Source organism: Anser cygnoides, chromosome 11 (assembly GCF_040182565.1).
Source record: "Anser cygnoides isolate HZ-2024a breed goose chromosome 11, Taihu_goose_T2T_genome, whole genome shotgun sequence".
Taxonomy (NCBI): domain Eukaryota; kingdom Metazoa; phylum Chordata; class Aves; order Anseriformes; family Anatidae; genus Anser; species Anser cygnoides.
In genome coordinates this window covers 12,911,703-12,931,443 of record NC_089883.1, presented here as the reverse complement: position 1 = coordinate 12,931,443, position 19,741 = coordinate 12,911,703, and the positions used below count along the sequence as shown (strand labels likewise).

Genomic DNA, 19,741 nt, shown 5'->3' with positions numbered 1-19,741 from the left:
TCGCCGCACAGGGCAGGAAGTGACAAGCATCTCTTTTCTTGCGAATCGGCCCATTTTCTTTGATTTTTTTTTTAATTTGGTTCGTTTTCTTTCAGAATGCTGCCCTGCCACAGCTCCGTGCCGTTCCCTCGGGTCCTGTTGCAGCCCCAGGGCACGGCTGGGCGTTTGGCAGCCAGGGCACACCGCTGACTGAGATCCAGCCTGACACCGAGCAGAACCCCCAAACCTTTTTCTGCGGGGCTGCTCTCATCCCCCACGTGTACACGCATCCAGCCATCCCCTATGGTCTTAATGTCGGTTATCTGTGAGAAGGAGCCACAGAGTCCAGGAGCTCTGGACTCTCTCGAGCACCTCCATGTCCTTCTGGTAGTGAGGGGCCCAAAGCTGAACCCAGCACTCGAGGTGCGGCCTCACCAGAGCAGAGCACAGGGGGACGATGTATGGAGGAGCAAAGATGATGTATGGAAGAGTGAAGATGATGCAAGAAGGGAGCCAAGGCGATGAAGGGGCCAAAGGTGATGAAGAAGGGACCAAAGGTGGCATAAGCAGGGAGTAAAGAATGTGAGAAGGGACCAATGGTGATGAAGAAGAGGCCAAAGGCGATGTAAGAAGGGAGAGAAGGTGAAGGGAAAAGGGATGAAAGGCAGTGTAAGAAGGGAGCAAAGGAGATGTAAGAAGGGAATGAGGGTGATGAAGAAGGGGATGAAGGCGATGTAAGAAGGGAATAACAGTGACGAAGAAGGGAATGAGGGTGATAAAGGGAGTAAGGGTGAAGGGAATGAAGGCAATGAAGAAGGGAAAGAAGGCAGTGTAAGAAGGGGTGAAGGCGGTGTAGGAAGGGACCGAAGGCGGTGTGAGAAGGGAAACCGGCTGATGCAGGAGGGAATGAAAGGCGAGGTAAGCAGGGACCAGAAGCAACGCAGGAAGGGACCGAAGGCGATGCAAGGAGACCAGAGGCGTTGCAGGAAGCGCCCGAAGGCGGCGCCCAGCCGCAGCCCCCCTCCCGCAGCCCCGGCCCGGTGCCGGCGGAGGCCGGGCGGCGGTGCCGGTGCCCGGCAGGTGGCGCGGCGGGGCCTCGGCGGCGGAGGCCGGCCCCGGGCGCGGCGCAGGCGCTGTGCTCCGGGCTCCCCGATTCCGGCCGCCGCTTCCTCCCAGCCAGGCCCCGGCCGGAGCGGGCCGGACCCCCCCGCGCCCCCAGGCCCCGCTCCCCGTCCCCTCGGCGCCCCCCCCCGAGCCCCCAGACCGGGCCGAGCCTCCCCGCCTCCCCGCCTCCGTCCTCCCCGCCGCGGCCCCGGCTCGGCGGGGCCGGGAGCCGCCGGGCTGCCGCTCGCCTTCCTCCGCCCCTTCCGCCCCCCCCCGAGCCCGGAGGCCCCCGGCGGCGCCGCATGGAGTACCCGGCGGCGGGCTGAGCCCCTGCCCGGCCTCGGCCCCCTGCCCGGCCTCGACCCCTCCCTCGGGGCCTCCGCGGGGAGGTGAGTACCGGCGGGGGGGGGGGCGGGAGGAAGCGGGGGAGCCCCCCCCGGGGGCGGGAGCGGGGCTGGGGGTGGCCTCGGCACAATGGGACCCCCCCCCGGCGAGCCGAGCATCACCGGAGGCGGCGGCGGGTGGCAGCCTCCGCTGGGCGCGGGGAGCCCGGGGAGGGTCCGGAGGTCCCCAGGGGGCCGGGGGGGGGCTGCGGGCTGGCCCCCGGGGGAGCCGAGAGGGGCTGCCGGGGGCCGCAAGCCGTGCGGAGGCCGGGGGGAGGCAGGAGGCCGAGCCTCCGCTGGCGGGGTGTTGGGGAGCCGCTCGGCAGCCGTGGGGGGCGCTGGGCGTCGCGGGGCGCCGGGCGTCGCGGCGCAGGTGTGAAGGGTCGGCGAGGCGGTGGCGGGCTATCGACGGCCCCGCACGGCGCCCGCGAGGCTCGTCGAGAGCAGCGGGGCTGCAGCTCCGTCTGGGGAGGCGGAGGAGGCTGCCGGCCTCTGCTCGGACGGCACCGGCCTCGCTTCGTCCCCTCCGGAGCCGCGCAGGCACCCGCGGGCGTGGATCCCAGAGAGCATCCCAAAGGCTCTGCGGATGGAGGAGGTCCCTGGGGATCCCACCCCGCCACGGACAGAGTTTGAGGACGGGGAGTGGAGGCTCGGGCAGCGAAGGGATGGCAGCGATGCAGCAAGAAGCTTCGCGACAGCGAGCGGCGTCGCGATAAACCCCGCGGGACGCCATCCCGTGCCGTCCATCCATCTGTCCCCCACCACCACCAAGCATCAGAAATTTCTGGGACGATCGGGTCCGGTGACACCACTCCAATTTTGCAGGAGAAAAAGACCAGGAAAACCCCCGCCGTGCTGCGCCACGGAGGCTCGGAGCAGCATCTCAAGCGCTCACAGGGCCTCCACCTGCCCCTGACTATCCCCCAGGCGCCTTTTGTGGTTTGACAGCAACACCGTGTCTCTCTCTCTCTCATTTTTTTTCTTCTCTTTTAAAAAAAGCAAATAGAAAAGGAACAACACCCCCTTTCCTCTCTCGGGGCCCGCCGCTCGGTGCCCAGGCAGTTGGAGCAGCGAAACCGTCTGCAAGAGCGCAGCCAAGTCGCTGATGAGATAAAGGAGGAACGTTTTTCTTTCGATTATGGTAATCGTAGGTGTTACTTGTAATAACAGTCGATAAGATCTCTTGGAGAGAGTGAGGATGTTGTCTGTTTTTGGGCTGCTGGTTTTTTTTTGAAGTTTAAAGAGGCTCGGGTCGAGCGCGGGGAGGCGTTCTGCTGGAGGCTGGAGGGATTTTGCCGAGCAGGGTGGATGCGCGGGGAAGTCTTCCCCGTGCGAGCGACGCTTCCTTCAACATCCACGCTCCAGCTTTCAGCCAAAGGGCCTCGTCCCGGCCCCACAGCGCAGGGACAGGGCGGCGGCAGCTCCTCCGGGAGGTCACGGGGCTGTGGGAAAGGCAGCTTCCTCCAGCGCTGCGGGCAGGAGCATCGCGCGCGGAGGCGACCGGCTCTCCTAGCGCAAAGCCCCAGCTGGGAGGTTTTTTTCCTCGTTTTTCACCTTTTTGCATCGCCCTGCTGCCGGAGCAGCGGTTGGATCCTCGGAGGGGCAGCGGCTTCAGCCCCGTGTGGCTCCTGCGGGGACACCTAGCAGGCAAGGAGCCTTCTTCATCCCCAAGGAGAGGAGAAGTGCTGGTGCTTGGTGAGGACAGAGGTTTCCCTGCCTTGTGCCACCGCCGAGAGCCCGCTGGATTATCAGGGTGCTGAAGAACCCCAGACCGAGCTTTTTGTGCCAAGCAGCGCAGAAGATGCTCGAGCCCAGGGCAGGGGGCAGCTCGCTGTGCCTGGGTCTGGGATGGGGCAACCAAGCTCCCCAAATCCCCCAAAAACGAGGAGCAAAGCCCAGCACCCCGGGAGCCGTTTGCATCATGACGCCCCGAAAAGAGGCTCGACTTCTCCAACAGACAGCAGCGCGAGGAGGCTGCCGGCTGCAAAGTCTGGTTCCTGAGGAGCTCTGCTCCGACGTGGAGCTGCTCGCCATCCCAGCGGAGGCATCGGGGCATTTTGGATCCAGCTGGCAGCGGCCCCATAGCTCCTCGCTCAGGGCATGTGCATGTCACGAAGTCTTCAGCCTTGGCTTTGAAGCAGGAATTGGGTGCTGATAAAAAACGAACCTGCTGCTTAAAAAGGACCCTTGGGAGGAAGACGGCGAGCGCTGGGACGTGGAAGAGGAAGGCAGGGGTCGGGGCGATCCTGCTCCCCGCTCCTGGCACCGGAGGGGCGACTCCTCGGGTGTCCCAGCTGTGTCCAGCTGGTGGCACCCATGGGTGCTCACACCCTGCAGGGACACGAGGGATGTGCATCGAGGGCTCTGCAGAAGCATCCGCAGCTGGGTACCAGGAGCCTCGCCGGGACCAAATTGCATCCCCGGGACGGGAAGCACCCTGTGCTGTGCGGGGAACCCCCCGAACCATTTCCCATGGGCCAGGACTGTGCAGCTGGAGCCAAATCTGAGCCAAAACCTCCTTCCTGCCCCCTTCTTCCCTTTGGTTCCGTTAGGCTAACCGCGCGGGGAGCCGCTGGGGACCGCTGACCACGCTTGGGGGATGCTCTTGAGCAACAGCTGGAGAACGGGGGCGAAAAAGCCAGAAATGGGAAATTCCTTCCGTGGCCGTGCACGGCGCGGTGCTCCCGTGGGAACTGGGCCTGCCCTGCGGCGTGGAGCCCTGTGCGGCCGGACACGTCCCCCCTCCAAAGAGTCCCCAAAGAGGGACTGGGTCCAGCTCCTGCTGGTGAGGTCGTTACAGGGCGAGTGGAACAAGGGTGGTGGAAATGGTGGTTCCTCCTTGGCAGAAGGCAAAAAAAAAAAAGCTTAAATTGCAGCAAAGGGGGAAAAAAGGCAGCTTTGCTTAAATGGGGCTTGAGCAGAAGCCCTCCGTGGGCTCGGTGGTTCCCTCCCCGGTTTTGTTGGGTTGCGTTTTGCACTGTTGGTACCCGGCCCCTTTCCCGAAACGTCCCGCCTCGGGGTTTAACCAAAAATCAGCCCAAAAACCGAGTTCGAGCAGGTGCAGAAGCACGAGGGTGTGGATGGCGGGCGAAGGCGGGGCTGTTGTGGGGCGCAGCGCTCCCCACGATGCTCCCCCAGCTCCTGCGGCGTCCGTCCAGCAGTGGGATGGATGGGACGAGTGCACGGGGGGGTCCCAGGGGGTGACCCCCCCCCGGTGGCAGCATCCCCAGGAGCTCACTCTCGGCCGCCACAGCGCAGGCTTGGGGCAGCAGGATGAGGAACAGCGGCGCACGGGGGGGGTTTCAGCGGGGGGTGGCGAGGAAATGACGCAGCCCGACAGCTTGATCTCGGGACGCTTCTCTGCACCCAGCACCCGGCCGCTGGGACAGCCCCACAACTGGCGGCGTGGCCGGGAGGAAAACCTACACGCCGTGCGGGGCCTGGTGCCGCGGTGATGGGCACGGCGGAAACCCCGGCGCTCGGCTCGGCGGCCCCAAATCCCTTCCCACGCCGGGCATGGTGCTGAGCACCTCTCCGGACCCCCCGAAAATGTGACGAGGGCGGCGGCGGATGGGGCCACGTCCGCACCCCAGCTCTTCCTCCCCGCCACTCTGCCCCTTATCTTCTTCCTCCTCACGGCTCCGCGGGCCTTGCCCCCGCTTTCGGTTCCTCCTTCCCAAAATATTTTTAGCTGCTGGTGGCTGCTGGGAGCGGTGGCCGCTCGCAGCCCTGAATCGGCACGGGGTTATTTTGGTACTGCCGTCTTGGTGACAAGGGGGGGAAACCCCCACCGAGGACCCTGTACGGCTCGGGGTCCCTCCCAGCCGCTGTGACAGTCCCCTCCGAGGGAGAGGCCCCTGAGTTTCAGCCCAGAAAAGCCCCGTTTGATGCTGGGGCCGCTGACTTCATCCGCCGGCCGGCGAGGATAAAGCCGGGCTTGTTCCCCTCCCACGCGCGGGGCAGGATGCGGCCCGGCCCGGGACCCTGCGGGGGACAAGGCTGCACCCACGCCCGGGGCGCCGATGGGTTTTATCCTGCGGGAAATGGGATTTTATTTTTTCTCAAATCTTTTAGCAACGGCGCTGTGCGACGTTCTCTGATTTATCCTGGGGCCGGTCCTCACGGGACTCCTCTCCCCACTCCTCACCCGAAGCATCCTGCAGGGACGCCCTGTGCTCCATCTCCCGTGGCTTTCTGCTCCTCCATGGGCGTGACGTTTTGGGATCGGGTTTGGGTGCTTCTGGGGCTGAAGCTGCCCCCAAAACCCCCTCTGGGAGCGGAGGTTCCCGACCCAACCCCGCGGGGCTGAGCCCTACACCGCCGTGCCCGTCCCGGCGGCGGGGCCCTTCTCAGCGGCCCCTTTCCCCCCGCAGGTCTCATGGTACCGAGTGACGTGTCCCTCCCGTGAGATTTGCGCCCCCGACCCCCCTGAGAAGATGTCAGGGATGCAGGTGAGCGCCGGGCGGGGCCGGGCAGCACCCCTGCGGCTTGGGGTGGGGGGCACCCACCAGGCGGGGGGCTCACGCGGCCCCGTTTGCCCCCCCCAGGCCGTGTGGCCGTCCGGTACGGAGTGCATCGCCAAGTACAACTTCCACGGCACCGCCGAGCAGGACCTGCCCTTCAGCAAGGGGGACGTCCTCACCATCGTCGCGGTCACCAAGGTAATGCCCCCCCTGCACCCCAGCCCCCGGGGGGGTTGCGTGGGGTCCCCCCCGTGCCCGTGTCTGGGTGCCGCGGGCGGGGAGACTGCGCGCGGGATCCTGCGTGGGCGTCCCGCGTGGCTCCGCTGTCCCGACGGGCCGGGAACGGGGCCAGGCGTTGGGTTAATTAACTCACGGCCTCGTTAGTTAACGCTCCCCTGGAAGGGAAGCGGCTCGGGCGGCTCAGTGGGGGAGGATGGAGAGAAATTCGGGGCTGGGCAGCGGTGCTGGGTGCTGCTGAGGACCGGCGGGGTGACCCCCGCGGAGGGGCCGTGGGCTCGCCGTGACCCCCGTGCTGTCCCTGCAGGATCCCAACTGGTACAAGGCGAAGAACAAGGTGGGTCAGGAGGGCATCATCCCCGCCAACTACGTGCAGAAGCGGGAGGGAGTGAAGGCCGGCATCAAGCTCAGCCTCATGCCGTGAGTACCCGCGGGGGGGGGGGGGGGGGGGGCAGGAGCCGGGCAAAAAGGGGCTGCCCCGGGGGTCCCGCCTGCCCCTCGGCCCCGGGGGTCCCCTCGACCTGCCTGTCCCGGTCCCGGCGCAGGTGGTTTCACGGGAAGATCACGCGGGAGCAGGCGGAGCGGCTGCTGTACCCCCCCGAGACGGGGCTGTTCCTGGTGCGGGAGAGCACCAACTACCCCGGGGACTACACGCTGTGCGTCAGCTGCGAGGGCAAGGTGGAGCACTACCGCATCATCTACTCCTCCAGCAAGCTCAGCATCGACGAGGAGGTCTACTTCGAGAACCTCATGCAGCTGGTGGAGGTGAGCGGGGGGGCACGCGGGTTGGAGGTGGCGTGGGGCCCAAGAGCCTGTGGGACCCCGTGGGGTGCGTCGGGACTGGCCAAGGGGGGAGACGGGGACGGGAGGAGGGATGGGGACCCCCCCGAGCCCCAATGGGACCCCCGTGGGGTGAATCGGGTCTGGCCATGGGGGATGCATCGGGACCGACCCCCTCCCAAGCCCCCGCTGGTCCCATTTATGGCCTCGTGCTGCCACCTGGTGGGACCGCAGAGCCTGGCACGGCCCCGGCAGGGCCCCCCCAGCCCCTCGCCACGTCCCCGCGGTGCCACCCGTGGCTGCGGGTGACAGCCCGGTCCCCCCCTCCCCGTGTCCCCCCCCAGCATTACACCACGGACGCCGACGGGCTCTGCACGCGCCTCATCAAGCCGAAGGTGATGGAGGGCACGGTGGCGGCGCAGGACGAGTTCTCCCGCAGTGAGTGGCCGTGCCCCCTCCCCAGCTCCCATCTCCGTCCCTGGACACCCCCCCCTCACTCTCCTTCCCCCCCCAAAAGGCGGCTGGGCCCTCAACATGAAGGACCTCAAGCTGCTGCAGATCATCGGCAAAGGGGAGTTTGGAGGTGAGCGGCGCCTTGTCCCCCATCCCCGATGCGGCCCCACACTGGGGCGATGCGTTGGGGTCTGGGTGCTGGGGCGGGGGGGCCGCGGCTCGTCCCCGTCCCCCCCATGCCCGTCCCTCCCACCCCGCAGACGTGATGCTGGGCGATTACCGGGGGAACAAAGTGGCCGTCAAGTGCATTAAAAACGACGCCACGGCGCAGGCGTTCCTGGCGGAGGCATCTGTGATGACGTGAGTATGGCCGGGGGGACACGGGCGCAGGGGGGGAACACGGGGCGAGGGGCGGCCCTGCCCTGAGCCCCCTGCGCCGCGCAGGCAGCTCCGCCACAGCAACCTGGTGCAGCTGCTGGGGGTGATCGTGGAGGAGAAGAGCGGCCTCTACATCGTCACCGAGTACATGGCCAAGGTGAGGCCGGGCCCCGGGGGGGCAGAGCCCAGCCCCGCGCTCCCGCCCTGCTCCTTCGCCCCCCCTGCCCCTTGCTCTGGGGCTGTCCCCGTCCCCGGGAGCCCCAGGGCTGTGCCCCGGCTCTGCTGTCCTCCCCCTGTCCCCAGGGTCCTGTTTTGGGGTGGCGGCGGGGCGTTTTGGGGCGGGGGGTGGCACCGTCGCTCTCTGTCCCTCCAGGGCAGCCTAGTAGATTACCTGCGGTCGCGCGGGAGGTCGGTGCTGGGCGCTGAGTGCCTGCTCAAGTTCTCCTTGTAAGTGCAAGGGGGGGCATGGGGGTCTGCGGGGGGACATGGGGACGTGGGGACATACAGGGATGTGGGGACATACGGGTATGGGGACGTGGGGACACGGGGATGTGGGGACATGGGGACGTACAGATATGGGGATGTGGGGACATATGGATATGGGGACACGGGGATGTGGGGACACAAGGATGTGGGACATGGGGATGTGGGGATGTATGGATATGGGGACACAGGGACATGGGAACATGGACAGAGGGACACGGGGCTCCTCCTGCCCATCCCACCCCACACCCTGGGCGCACTGCTGGGAAGACGGGCGAGGGGAGAGCAGGCTTTCTGGGGCCGCGTCCCCCCTGGTGGCGGCGTCCCTCCTCCCGACGCCCTCCTCCTGCCTCGCCAGAGACGTCTGCGAAGCCATGGAGTACCTGGAGGCCAACAACTTCGTGCACCGGGACCTGGCGGCGAGGAACGTGCTGGTCTCGGAGGACAACATCGCCAAGGTCAGCGACTTCGGGCTCACCAAGGAGGCGTCGTCCACGCAGGACACGGGGAAGCTGCCGGTGAAGTGGACGGCGCCGGAAGCGCTTAGAGAAAAGGTGGGAGAGGGGCCGGCGCCGCACCCCCGCCCCGCGCCCCCAGCCCGCTCACGGGGCCTCTCCCCCCCCCCGCAGAAATTCTCCACCAAGTCAGACGTGTGGAGCTTCGGGATCCTCCTCTGGGAAATCTACTCCTTCGGGCGAGTGCCTTATCCGCGAATCGTAAGTGCCCAATTTCGGGGAGCCCCCCGCTCCTCCTCCCCGTGTCTGGGGGGGGGCAGCACCCTGAGCGCCCCCCCCCCGTCCCCGCAGCCCCTGAAGGACGTGGTGCCCCGCGTGGAGAAGGGCTACAAGATGGACGCCCCCGACGGCTGCCCCGCCATCGTCTACGAGGTGATGAAGAAGTGCTGGACCCTGGACCCCGGCCACCGGCCGTCCTTCCACCAGCTCCGCGAACAGCTAGTGCATATCAAAGAGAAGGAGCTCTACCTGTGAGGGGGGGCTCTGGGGGCGGCCCCCACCCCCCCAGCAGCGCCAGGGGGCGAGCCCCCGCCGGCCGGGCGGCCCCGGCTCCCCCAGCCCACCCCGGGGGGCTTCGGGGGCACCCACGCGGCGGCAGGAGTGGCCAGGAGGGGGGCCCAGGGGTGCCTGGTGACCCCCCCCCCTTTTTTTCCTCCTCGCACCAGCCTCCTGGTCGCTTCCAAACTTCCAAATCCGATTTTTTTTTTCCCCGTCAGGTTCATTTTTGGTCTCCCAGGCTCTTTATTTTTTGGATTTTGGGGTGGTTTTTATTTTTTTGTTTTGTTTTGTTTGTTTGTTCTCAGTTTTGGGGGGTTGTTTTATTATTTTTTTTTGGTTGTCTGTTTTGTTTTTTATTATTTCAAGCAGGGCGCCCAGCTGAGCGCTGGGTGTTTTACTAAAGTACGAATCTTATTTTTTAATGTAATTAAAAGAAGAAAAAAAAAAAAGAGAGAGAGGAGAAGGTTAATAAAGAAGAATAATAATAAAATAAATAAGCCAATGAAACGGACACGCGAAGGAAAGGAAACCCCGACGACAGAAGTGATGGTTCACGGGGAGACGCTGGACTCGCCGCCCAGCCGGGAGAGCGCGGCGGCGTCCCCCCCCCGACGCTTTTTTGGGTTGTTTTGCTTTAAACTCGTTGCAATGTTTGCATGCTGTCTCCAGAGGCCTTTTTTCCAGTCCTGTCCAGTGCTTTATTCTCATGTAATGCTACCGACTGTGAGATTAAAACTGTAATAAAAACCATTCCATACGGACGCGGCACGGCCCGCCTGCCCGACCCTCTGTCTCCGGACCCCCCCCCAACCTCTGGGTCCTGGTTACGACCCCAAATGGGGTCCCCGGCAGGATCTCGGGGGGGACACACGGTGCCCCCACTGCGGGGCTGCAGCCTGAGGAGCGGGGAGGGCGCCGCGGTAATGCCTGCGTTTGGGGAGCGCCGGGGGTACCTGGGTGCACGGAGGGGGAATGTGGTGGGGCTGGGGTTTTGTAGGGTTTCATTTCTCCTGGCCTCACCCACGGCTCTTCCCAGCACGTATAAGCAGCTTTACTTTGGGGGCTTATGAAGATTAAAGTCGTCCACAGCCGGCGAGAAGGCGGCTCCTGAAAGGGCGAGATGCGTCCTCGTGCCGCGGGGGTGCACAGCAAGGGGGGCAAAACCACTGTCCCCTGTCCCCCTGCCTCCAGTTCCTGCTGGCCGATGGCCTCAGCCCCATGTCCAAAGCCAGGAAGACGTGGGAAATCCCAGCCTCTGGCCTGCCAGGAGCTACGTTTGCCCTCTCTCCAGCCCTTTCCTGCCTCAGTTTCCTCCCTGGAGCCTGCCAGGCGGTGGGGCACCGAGAGCAGCCCGTGTCCCAGCAGCTGATGTCTCCCCCCAGGCATTTTGGGGCTTTTCCATCAGCTGCAAAGCCCCCGCCAGCCCGGAGAACAGCCTGCCTGCCCCGGGCACGCAGCCCACGCTGGAGCAGGGGCAGGGGGCTCAGCATCCCCCGGAGCAGCCTTTGGGGTGGGGAAGACAGGGGGGGCTGCACAGCCGGCCCTGCGTGCATCAGCCCCTCGGATGCTCTGCGTGCCCCGTCCCTGCCCTCTGCCCCCTTCCCCTCTTTCTGGCCTCCGGTGAGGCTCTTCCTCTTCACTCTCCTCTTCACCCTCTGCTCTCACCCTCACCCGCAAGCCCCCGAGCCAGGGCAGCCAGCCATGCGCAGAGCCTTCCTCCCCCTCTTCTCAGCAAACCAGAAAAAAAAAAAAAACAAAAAACAGAGAATCGCTTCAAAGGCAACCAGACCCCTGGTCCTGACTGTACCCATTGCTCACCACTCCCCATTTCCCCTATTTCCCCCTTTTTTGGCTCAGAGGCACCCTGGCATTAGTTGCAGGGGTTGCACGGCGTGTCCGCCCCAAAAAGCGGGGTGCAATGCGCCTGGGTGGGCTCAGCGCTGCTCAGGGCAAATCCCTGGCCCTAATTACGGCTCCTGCTGCTGCCTCCTCGCTGGGCAGGCTCCAAACCCCTTGCAGCCCAGGCAGCATCTGCACATCCTGCGCATCAACCTGAGCACGAGGGATGTTTTTATCGGAGTGCACAGAGACGTCCCCGCCATCACGCGGTGCCGGCCACCTCTCACCCCGCTCCTTCCCCCCAGCTCTCCAGGACCCGAGGCGAGCTCGACAAAGATCCCTTGGGGAAAACTTGTGTGTGTGTGTGCGTGCCTTTGCTCAGGGCTGGCTGTGCACCACCAGCAGCACGGCGGCACGTGGTGTCCCCATGTGCCTGGCTCCGCGGCGCCGTGTGTCTGTCCGGGCGCATTTGTGTCACCGCGCGGGTGCCCCCTCGCCTTCCCCGTGTGCGTGCACATATGTGTGCACACGTAGCAGGGGGAGCTGCCGCGCATGGGCTAGTCCTTATGAAATATGAAGATATTTGGACATGATATGTGGGCATTACCTTGTGGGAGACCTTGTGCCTCTTCCCCCGCGTCCCCATCCACTGCTACAAGCGCTGCATCCCGGAGGGGGGCTGCTGTGCGCGCACAAGAGCTCGTGAGCCAATTAAACACGAGCTAAATGAATGCATAAATGAGTAAATAAATAGATAAGTAAATAAATAAATAGGTAAATAAATAAGTAAATAAGTAAATAAATAGATAAATGAATAAGTAAATAAATAAGTAAACAAATAAATAAATGCAATAATTCATTGCATGGTGTAACATGTGCTGCGTAGCCCAGGGTCAATGCCGCCCCGGCACGGAGCAGGAAAGGTCAGCTGGAAGGCTCCATCTTGCCAAATGAGTGGCAACGAGCTGTGTGACGACTCTCCCTGCCCCCTACAAATACCATGAAGGGCTGATACTGAATAATAATAACCATATAATACCTCCTTCTGTCGGATTTCTCCTTACGCAGGCGGTGACAGCAGCTTTCCCGAAGCACGGCCCGGCTGCGGGAAGCAGTGCAGGCAGGCTTTACATCGAAACGGCTTTTTCCCAGGTCACAGAAGGCAGCCGTCGCTCCATTTCCATGCCGGGCGGCCTGCTGCCTCGCGTGCCAGACACGGCCACGTGCGGGCCCTTCATCTTCCCTTACCGACATTAAGGCAGCCCGGGAGGACGGCTCTGCGTTTGGCCGGCGGCACCGCGCTCGCCGCTGACCTCGCTGCCCGTGCTGCCGGCCTGGAGGCACCCCCTGCCCCACAGGGAGCCTTGTCCAAGCAGGGACCCCTCCATCATCCCCTCCAAAATCCCGTGGGGTTTCCTGCCCAAGCCTGTTGACGCCCCCGGCATCATCCCCATGGCCATCCCTCGACACCTCCCACCAAAATCCCCCTGTCACCCCTTGGTGTCTCTCACCCAACCCCCTCCATCTCCCCACCGATCTCCTTTCCGCTGCCACCACAACCCTTTTATTCCCAGCGGCACTCCGAATCCCGGCCTCGGTGAGCACCGCGGGTGGCAGCCGCCCCGACGTCCCCGTGCCCGTCACACCAAGTGGCAGCCGGCGGGGAGGTGTCGGCGTGACTTCTGCTTTATTTAGAAGTGACGCCTCCTCTCCGCCCCCCCGCCACGCTCACAAACCTGGCCAGGACCGAGCTCACCTACTCGTGCTCGGACCTAGCGGTCTTGAAGGGTCTTTTCCAGCCTCCGTCGCCCTGCCCAGGTCTCCGAGGTGTCCCCCTGGGGCTTCCCCGCCTTTGGTGGCCTTGCCCAGCCTGGCACGCCGGTGACAGCAATGACACCAGGCCTGGCACGTCTCGGGGAGGATCGAGCCAGGACCAGGCAGCAGGAGGGTGACCCTGCTCTGTGTGAGAAGAGGGTTTGCAGAGAGCAGCACGGAGTCAGGCTTGGCTTTCTGGGGACCCTTTGGAGGGGCAGTGCCATATAAATGTCCTTCTGGGGGGCCAACACCTCTGAGCGGAGATGTGAAGCCAGTTAGCCCCTCTAACATCAGCAGGGGCATCATGACCGGGGCAGGAAGGTCCCCAAACTCCCCTACACCGCCGCAAGGGCCGGCTGTTCCAGGAATCCCCGGCAACTCCTGGTCCTCTCCAGGGTCCCCCCAAAAAACAGGCCGAGGGGAGGGCCTGCAGGTGGGGCGTGGGGGCTGGTTCCCTGCTTACCTGGAGAGGAGAGCCGAGAGCACGCCTGCCGTGCGGGTTTTAGGGCAGGGGGACCCGAGCATCCTGTTCACAGCGGGTGTCAGCGCCGGGGAGCGAGCCTCAGCTCCCACCGGCCCGTGTCGGAGGCCGGCTGCCACGGGGGGGGACGTCTCGTCTGCCCCCCGCTAATCCCCAGGGATGTGTGATATAGCATAAGCTAATATAATAGGTCATGCAAGGATTTGCATCTCATTACCGCAGGTTGGAGCCCCGGGAGGAAGGATGACTCACTCGGGCTGGAATACATTTCGGGGAGAGGGAGCAGGGCGCCGCGGGGGGACAGCAGCCCCCTGGCAGCACCCCGCTGGGCACAGCCCCCCGCCGGGACCCCCGCTGTCCCCTCAGTGCCACCTCCAGGCGGGACACCCGGGGAGAGACCTCCCGCAGGTCATTTCCCCGGGGCTGGCGGGGGAAATGCCCCTCCCTCGGCCTTTGCTCCGTGCCCACAAGTGCCACCAGCGCCCTGGGGCCGCGGCGAGCCGCAAAGGGCAGCCTCGTGGCTCTTCTCCCCGGGGCACCTCCTGCTCCTGCCGAGCACCAGCGGCCGCGCCACGGGCCCCGCTGGGGCTCTGCACCCCCCTGCGCCTCCCCCTGCCCTCGCCTCCCCCCGAAACGCTGCCGAGGCCGGTCCCCAGAGAGCCCCCCGGCAGCCGGGGCCTGCGCGCTCCTTTTCACCTCGCTGCTTCGCTCGGGCGTCTCAGCTCGTCAGGAGCTGTTTCCTCTCCCTTCCGCAGACAGGGAGGCCGCGCGGCAGCTGACCCATCCAACCCAGCTGCGAAAATCGGTCCTGACTCGGAGTCTCTTGCTGTTAGCTCACGCTGCCTCCCGACGCGCGCTGCGGGCGCTATTCCAGCCCGGAGCCGGGAGCTCGCGGCCGTGCGCCCCATTCCCGGCAGGTCGAGGTGCCCGAATGCACCGGGGCACCGCCCCGAGGCCAGAACCCCCCGGCTCACCCCGCTTTTCCCCCAGCTTTCCCCAAACTTGGCAGGTTTGCGAGCAGAGCTCTGCGGAGCGCTCGGAGCTTCGGAGCCGGGCGCGAAAGCTCCGGGCTGGCTTTTTCCGTGGGCTGCCCCTGCAGATCAGGGGGAAAAGGGAAAAATGGTGGCTTTCGGCTGTCACGCTGCCAGCTCGGCGGGGTGCTGTGGGTGACAGCGGGCTCGTGCCAAGCGCTGCCTCGGGTGTCCCCGGCGGCGGTGTCGAGAAGCAATTTGCACCTTCAGCTGAGCACAGCCCCAGACCGACACCATGGAGCGGGGGGGGGGAACACACACCATTATTTATTTTTTTTTCCCTTTTAAGACCAAGTTTTGCCTGGTGTTACCTTGGGCAAGGGGGGAAGGGAGGAGATGGACCGCGTCCCCCCCTCGCCATTCGCTTTATTCTATCTCTTCACAGCTGTTCCATCATTTTAATCTGCAGAGATTGTCTTTAAATTTCCGAAATGAAATGATTTCCCCCAAGCCGGGATTGAGAGCTGGGATATGCGCTCGCGTTTTCACCAAGAGGAGAAGAAAAGAGGGAGAAACGTACGCGAAAGCCAGGCTGGCCATCTGGAAGGGCGGCGCGGCGCCGAGCCAGCAATTGCTCGCCCCCCCAGGCCTGGGGGGGGGCTGCAGCTGGGGGGGAATGGGAATGGGGATGGGGTGAGATGGGATGGGATTGGGGTTGGGATGGGGTGGGATGGGGTGGGATGGGATGGGATTTGGATAGGATGGGATTGGGATGGGGTGGGATGGGATGGGATGGGATTGGGATAGGATGGGATGGGATGGGATGGGATTGGGGTAGGATGGGATTGGGGTAGGATGGGATTGGGATGGGGTGGGATGGGATGGGATGGGATTGGGATAGGATGGGATTGGGATAGGATGGGATGGGATGGGATGGGATTGGGGTAGGATGGGATGAGAGCTGGGGGGCAGAGGGCATTTCCCAACCCAATGGGTGCCTGCGCCTTCCTCAGCCCCCTGCGCTGTGACCGACGGACGCCAGGCTCTGGCACACGGCAGCGCTGGCAGGGAGCAGCAGCTTTTATTAGAATTAATTAACATCGTTAATAGCAAGCTGCGGGGCGCGCCAGATCCTCCCGGCGAGGAGCGAACAACAGTTGCAACTCGTGCGTGCTGCGCCTGCCTTCCGCGGGGTGCTAAATCCTCCAGGAACGGGGGAAATAAAGAAAAAAAGAATCAGAAAAGCACATTCTCGGGGGGGGGGGGAGCGTGCCGGGGGGGGGAACGAGCAGTTTCCATCCACCCCCGGGCCGGCTGCTCGGGGGGCTCCTTCCCGGGGCGAAGTTTCCCGGAGCCCCCCCTCCCTCCACCCGGGGCCGGGGGGGCGGCGGCTCCGCCTCTCGGCCGGGGGGGCCGGGGGGGGGCCGGGGGGAGGCGGCTCCGCCCCCGCCGCGCTCACACCGGAGCCGATCGAGCCCCGGCGCCGCTCCCCGGGCAGCCCCGGGGAGGAGCGGAGCGGCCCCGCCGAGCGCCGGCACCCCCGAGCCCGCAGCTCGCCCCCCGGCACTTCGCTGCTCGGCGCCCCGGTAAGCCGGTTCTCGGGCACACCGGCACCCGGTGCTCCTCCGGCCCCCGGAGCCGCGCTCCCTCGGGCTCCCCGCCAGCCCGGCACCCCGTCTCCCCGGTTCCCTTACCTTGCCGTCTCTCCGGGACCCCCGGGACCCGCTCCTCCCAAGTTCCCCGAGCACCCGACCTCCCCGGTTCTCCCGGTTCCCGCATCTCCCCGTCCCCTGAGCATCCCACCTCCCCGTCCCCTGAGCATCCCACCTCCCCGGTACCCCCGGTACCCGCACCTCCCGGTTCCCTGAGCTCCCCGTCCCCCCGGTACCCACATCTCCCGATCCCCTGAGCATCCCACCTCCCCGGTACCCCCGGTACTCACACCTCCCGGTTCCCTGAGCTCCCCGTCTCCCCGGTACCCACATCTCCCGATCCCCTGAGCATCCCACCTCCCCGTCCCCTGAGCATCCCACCTCCCCGGTACCCACCTCTCCTCGTTTTCTGAGCATCCGACCTCCCCAGGCCGCCTCTTGCCTGCATCTCCTGGCTCCCTGAGCTCACCCCCTCCCCGGTACCAGCATCTCCCAGTTCCCTGAGCATCCCACCTCCCTGGTACCCCCGGTACCCACATCTCCCGATCCCCTGAGCATCTCACCTCCCTGATCCCCCAGCATCCCTTCTCCCTGGTACCCCCGGTACCCCCATCTCCCGGTTCCCTGAGCACCCCATCTCCCCCGTACCCCCCCTCCTCGCCCCCCCCATTCCCGCGGCCATGGCGTTCATGGTGAAGAGCATGGTGGGGGGCCAGCTGAAGAACCTGACGGGTGGCCTGGGCGGCGAGGAGAAGAGCGAGGGCGAGAAGTCCCCGGCAGAGGCTCAGGGCATGACCCGCGAGGAGTACGAGGAGTATCAGCGGCAGCTGGTGGAGGAGAAGTGAGTGCTGGGGGGGGGACACGGATGGGATGGGGGGGCCCAGAGCTCCCTGTGCATGGGGAGCCTGGGGGGAGACAGTGGTGGGGTGGCAGGGCCAGGAGGCTGCTTAATGAACCCCCCCCTAATCCCTTAATCCGCTTCCTCAGGGATTTTTTTCTCCTTTCTGGCTGCGCCGTGGGGGGGAGGAAAGCGGGGGGACCGGGGCTTTGCGGAGAGGATGGGGGGTACCTGGGTTGGGGGGGGTTGTAGAGATGATGGGGGCCCCGGCTGGGGGTAACTGCCCCGTGTGGTTCGCAGGATGGAGAGAGATGCGCAGTTTGCCCAGCGCAAGGCGGAGAGGGCCACGTTCAGGTCCCACTTCCGAGACAAGTACCGGCTGCCCAAGGTATGGCCGCGGGGGGGCAGGCGCAGGGACCCCCGCGCTGCGGGGCCGGGATGGGGCGCACCAGGGGCACCGCCCGGGGGGGCTTCGGCTACAAATCCCAAATCCCAAAGCCCGTTCCCCTAAAAAAAAAATCCTCCCTCCCCTCAGCCCTACAGCCCCCCTAGCACCACCAGCCCCCTGACCCCAAGGGCAGGACCCCCCCATGCACCCCCAGCCCCCCAATTCCTCCTTTTTGCCCCCCCCCCCCCCCACCCTGCCAGGCAGAGCCACCCTCGCGCCAGGCTCCCAGCCCCACAGCTGCGCGCGGAGCCGGCGCTGCGCCCCCCCGGCTGGATTAGCCAGCTCCTGGCTTATTTGGCACCCGTTTGTTTCCCGAGATGGATTCCTATTTTGGACCTTCCACCCCGCGAGCGATTCACTCCCAACAATTCAATCAGCGGCAATTCAGCCGCTCTTGGACCCGCCACCAGCGCCTCTCCCCCTGCGCGCCCCGCGTCAAGCCGGATCCTTTCCGAACCCCTCGGTGGGGAGCGCTCTGAATGGAGCCGGGCTAATTTTAGTCGGGGAAGGCCAGCTCGGCCAAGGGATATTGTTCATTTTTTTGGGTATCGTTGGCACGGAGCACCCCAGTGCTGCTTACACCCGTTGCAGCGCCGGGAAGTAAGCAGCCGGGGGATTTTTCTCCTGCCAAAGCGAAGCAAGGCAGACGAGATGGAGATTTTCTCCCGGGGGGGAAACGGGGATTTGTTCGGCTCCATGCCCCCATCCTTCTGCTGCCTCCTCACGCTCGAGGTGTCCCGTCCCCACCACCACCGCCTTGCCCTGACTTTCTTGTTCCAGAACGAAACGGACGACAACCAGATCCAGCTGGTGGGCGGCGACGTGGAGCTGCCCAAGGAGCTGGCCAAGATGATCGAGCAGGACAACGAGGAGGAGGAGGAGAAGAACTCCGTCATCGGCCAGCTCAGCAACATCCAGAACCTGGACCTGGACTCCTTGAAGGACAAAGCCTCGGCCACGCTGGAGGACCTGAAGCAGTCGGCCGAGAAATGTGCCGTGATGTGACCCGGCTGACGGCTCCTGCCCCTCTCCCTCGCAGCGAAGGGTCCCGCTGGGGACCCCCCCCGGCGCCACCACCCCCTGCGTGAGCCGGGTCCTCCCCCCTGAGCCCCGAGCCCCTGCCCCAGACCCCCCTGCTCCGTCCGTGCCGGTGTCCCCGTGCGTGCTGTGGTTGTGTTTTTTTTGGGGGGGGAGGAGGAGGTTTCGGTGCGGTCTGAGGACACAGCAAAGGGGTGGCCTCGCGCCCCCCATCCCCCGGGCTGGGAGAAAGGGGGGAAAAGCGACCTGTGTGTAGGGAAAGTCGCCTCCGTGCCCGTCGTGATGTGGTCGTGCGCTGTGCTCCGCCGAGTGTCCACACCTACCGTGCTGTCCCCGTGCCGCGGCACCGCCGGAATAAAGCCCGGGAGCTCTCTGTGCACAGCTCACTGTGCTCCCTCGGTGCTGTGGGAGAAGTGAAGGGCGTCCCAGCGCTGGGGACGGAAGGACAGAGCCTTAAACGAGCAGCTGTTACAGGGGCAGAAGGGCCGGGGGGATCCCAACCGCAGGCTTGGTTTCGTTGGGTTTGGTTTTTTTTTTTTTTTCCTTTTTGTGGCCCGTTAAATCTCCCCACGGGATGCTGCGGGGAGGGACAATGGGATGAAGGGGCTCGCGCGGCAGCACTCCGCGTCTCCGCTTCCCCATGCGTAAGAGGCTTTGGGGGCAGCACCTTAAAACCTGGGGGGGGGGGCAAAAATCCCAGCTCCCCCCAGCCCTCCTTTGAACCCGGAGCCACTGCGAGCTGGGGCTGTGAGGGGCCGAGGCAGCCCCCCAATTGCTGCGAACCCCACAAAGAGATTTGGGGTGACCCCGCTGCAGACCACGTCCTGCCGAGGGGGACGGGGCTCCGGATCCAGCCGCGTCTTCGGCAGAGCGTGAAGGCGAACGTGATGGATGGCAGCGCGGGGAGGGCGGCAGGCTTGGAAGCTCTTTAAAGCCCGGGGATATAATCGCTGCTCCGAATGGTAACGATAAAAACAATCCCGCAGAACGGCCTCGGAGAGAGGTCGCCGCCCGGGGGACCCGTGGGGCCACCCCGAGCATCGACCCCCAAAAGCGGCGGCACGGAATAAGCCACTTGGAGAAACCCCCAAAAAAGTATTTATTCGAGGCAATAAATTACATTCCCTTGAAACGCAGCAGATTTCGGAGACGAGGCCCCCGCCCCGCAGGGCCGGCAGACCCCCCCCGCGGCCACAGAGTGACTGCAGATGGGGACGGCCCCGAGGGACGAGGGTTTTTGGGCGTCCCCACGGAGCGCGGCGCACGCGGGGCCGGATCCTGCCCCCGGGGAGGGAGCGGTGTGCGGGGCCGGGGTCTGCGCCGGCGTTTCCCTGAAGGCGAGCCCTGCTCCTGGCGTTGCTCGCCGCGCGACGACGCAGGCTGGGA

General features: G+C 65.1%; 2 protein-coding genes across 3 annotated transcripts; both read left to right on the top strand.

Annotated features, from left to right (window-relative positions):
• The first annotated feature begins 1,224 nt into the window (after window positions 1-1,224).
• On the top strand, window positions 1,225-10,039 carry CSK (C-terminal Src kinase). Of its 2 annotated transcripts, none has more exons than XM_067003785.1 (13): window positions 1,225-1,472; window positions 5,840-5,917; window positions 6,014-6,127; window positions 6,474-6,586; window positions 6,712-6,931; window positions 7,291-7,384; window positions 7,464-7,529; window positions 7,660-7,759; window positions 7,844-7,934; window positions 8,151-8,224; window positions 8,619-8,814; window positions 8,890-8,976; window positions 9,067-10,039. In XM_067003785.1, the coding sequence occupies exons 2-13, from the start codon at window positions 5,903-5,905 to the stop codon at window positions 9,247-9,249; spliced, it is 1,353 nt and encodes a 450-aa protein (XP_066859886.1). In that variant the 5' UTR covers window positions 1,225-1,472; window positions 5,840-5,902; the 3' UTR covers window positions 9,250-10,039. The 2 variants fall into 2 exon arrangements, with proteins under 2 accessions (XP_066859886.1, XP_066859885.1); XM_067003784.1 differs by lacking the exon at window positions 1,225-1,472 and adding an exon at window positions 2,480-2,607.
• Window positions 10,040-16,059: 6,020 nt separating this feature from the next.
• On the top strand, window positions 16,060-19,458 carry CPLX3 (complexin 3). The gene is made up of 3 exons (XM_067003757.1): window positions 16,060-16,872; window positions 17,170-17,257; window positions 18,098-19,458. Exons 1-3 carry the CDS (start codon window positions 16,712-16,714, stop codon window positions 18,320-18,322), a joined length of 474 nt encoding a protein of 157 aa, XP_066859858.1. The 5' UTR covers window positions 16,060-16,711; the 3' UTR covers window positions 18,323-19,458.
• The last annotated feature ends 283 nt before the right edge of the window (window positions 19,459-19,741 follow it).

Coding starts and splice junctions, on each gene's coding strand:
- CSK (XM_067003784.1), top strand. Junction 6,587..6,711: donor ATCAAGCTCAGCCTCATGCC/GTGAGTACCCGC, acceptor GTCCCGGCGCAG/GTGGTTTCACGGGAAGATCA. Junction 8,225..8,618: donor TGCCTGCTCAAGTTCTCCTT/GTAAGTGCAAGG, acceptor CTGCCTCGCCAG/AGACGTCTGCGAAGCCATGG.
- CPLX3 (XM_067003757.1), top strand. CDS start 16,712: ATGGCGTTCATGGTGAAGAGCATGGTGGGGGGCCAGCTGAAGAACCTG. Junction 16,873..17,169: donor CGGCAGCTGGTGGAGGAGAA/GTGAGTGCTGGG, acceptor TGTGGTTCGCAG/GATGGAGAGAGATGCGCAGT. Junction 17,258..18,097: donor ACAAGTACCGGCTGCCCAAG/GTATGGCCGCGG, acceptor TTCTTGTTCCAG/AACGAAACGGACGACAACCA.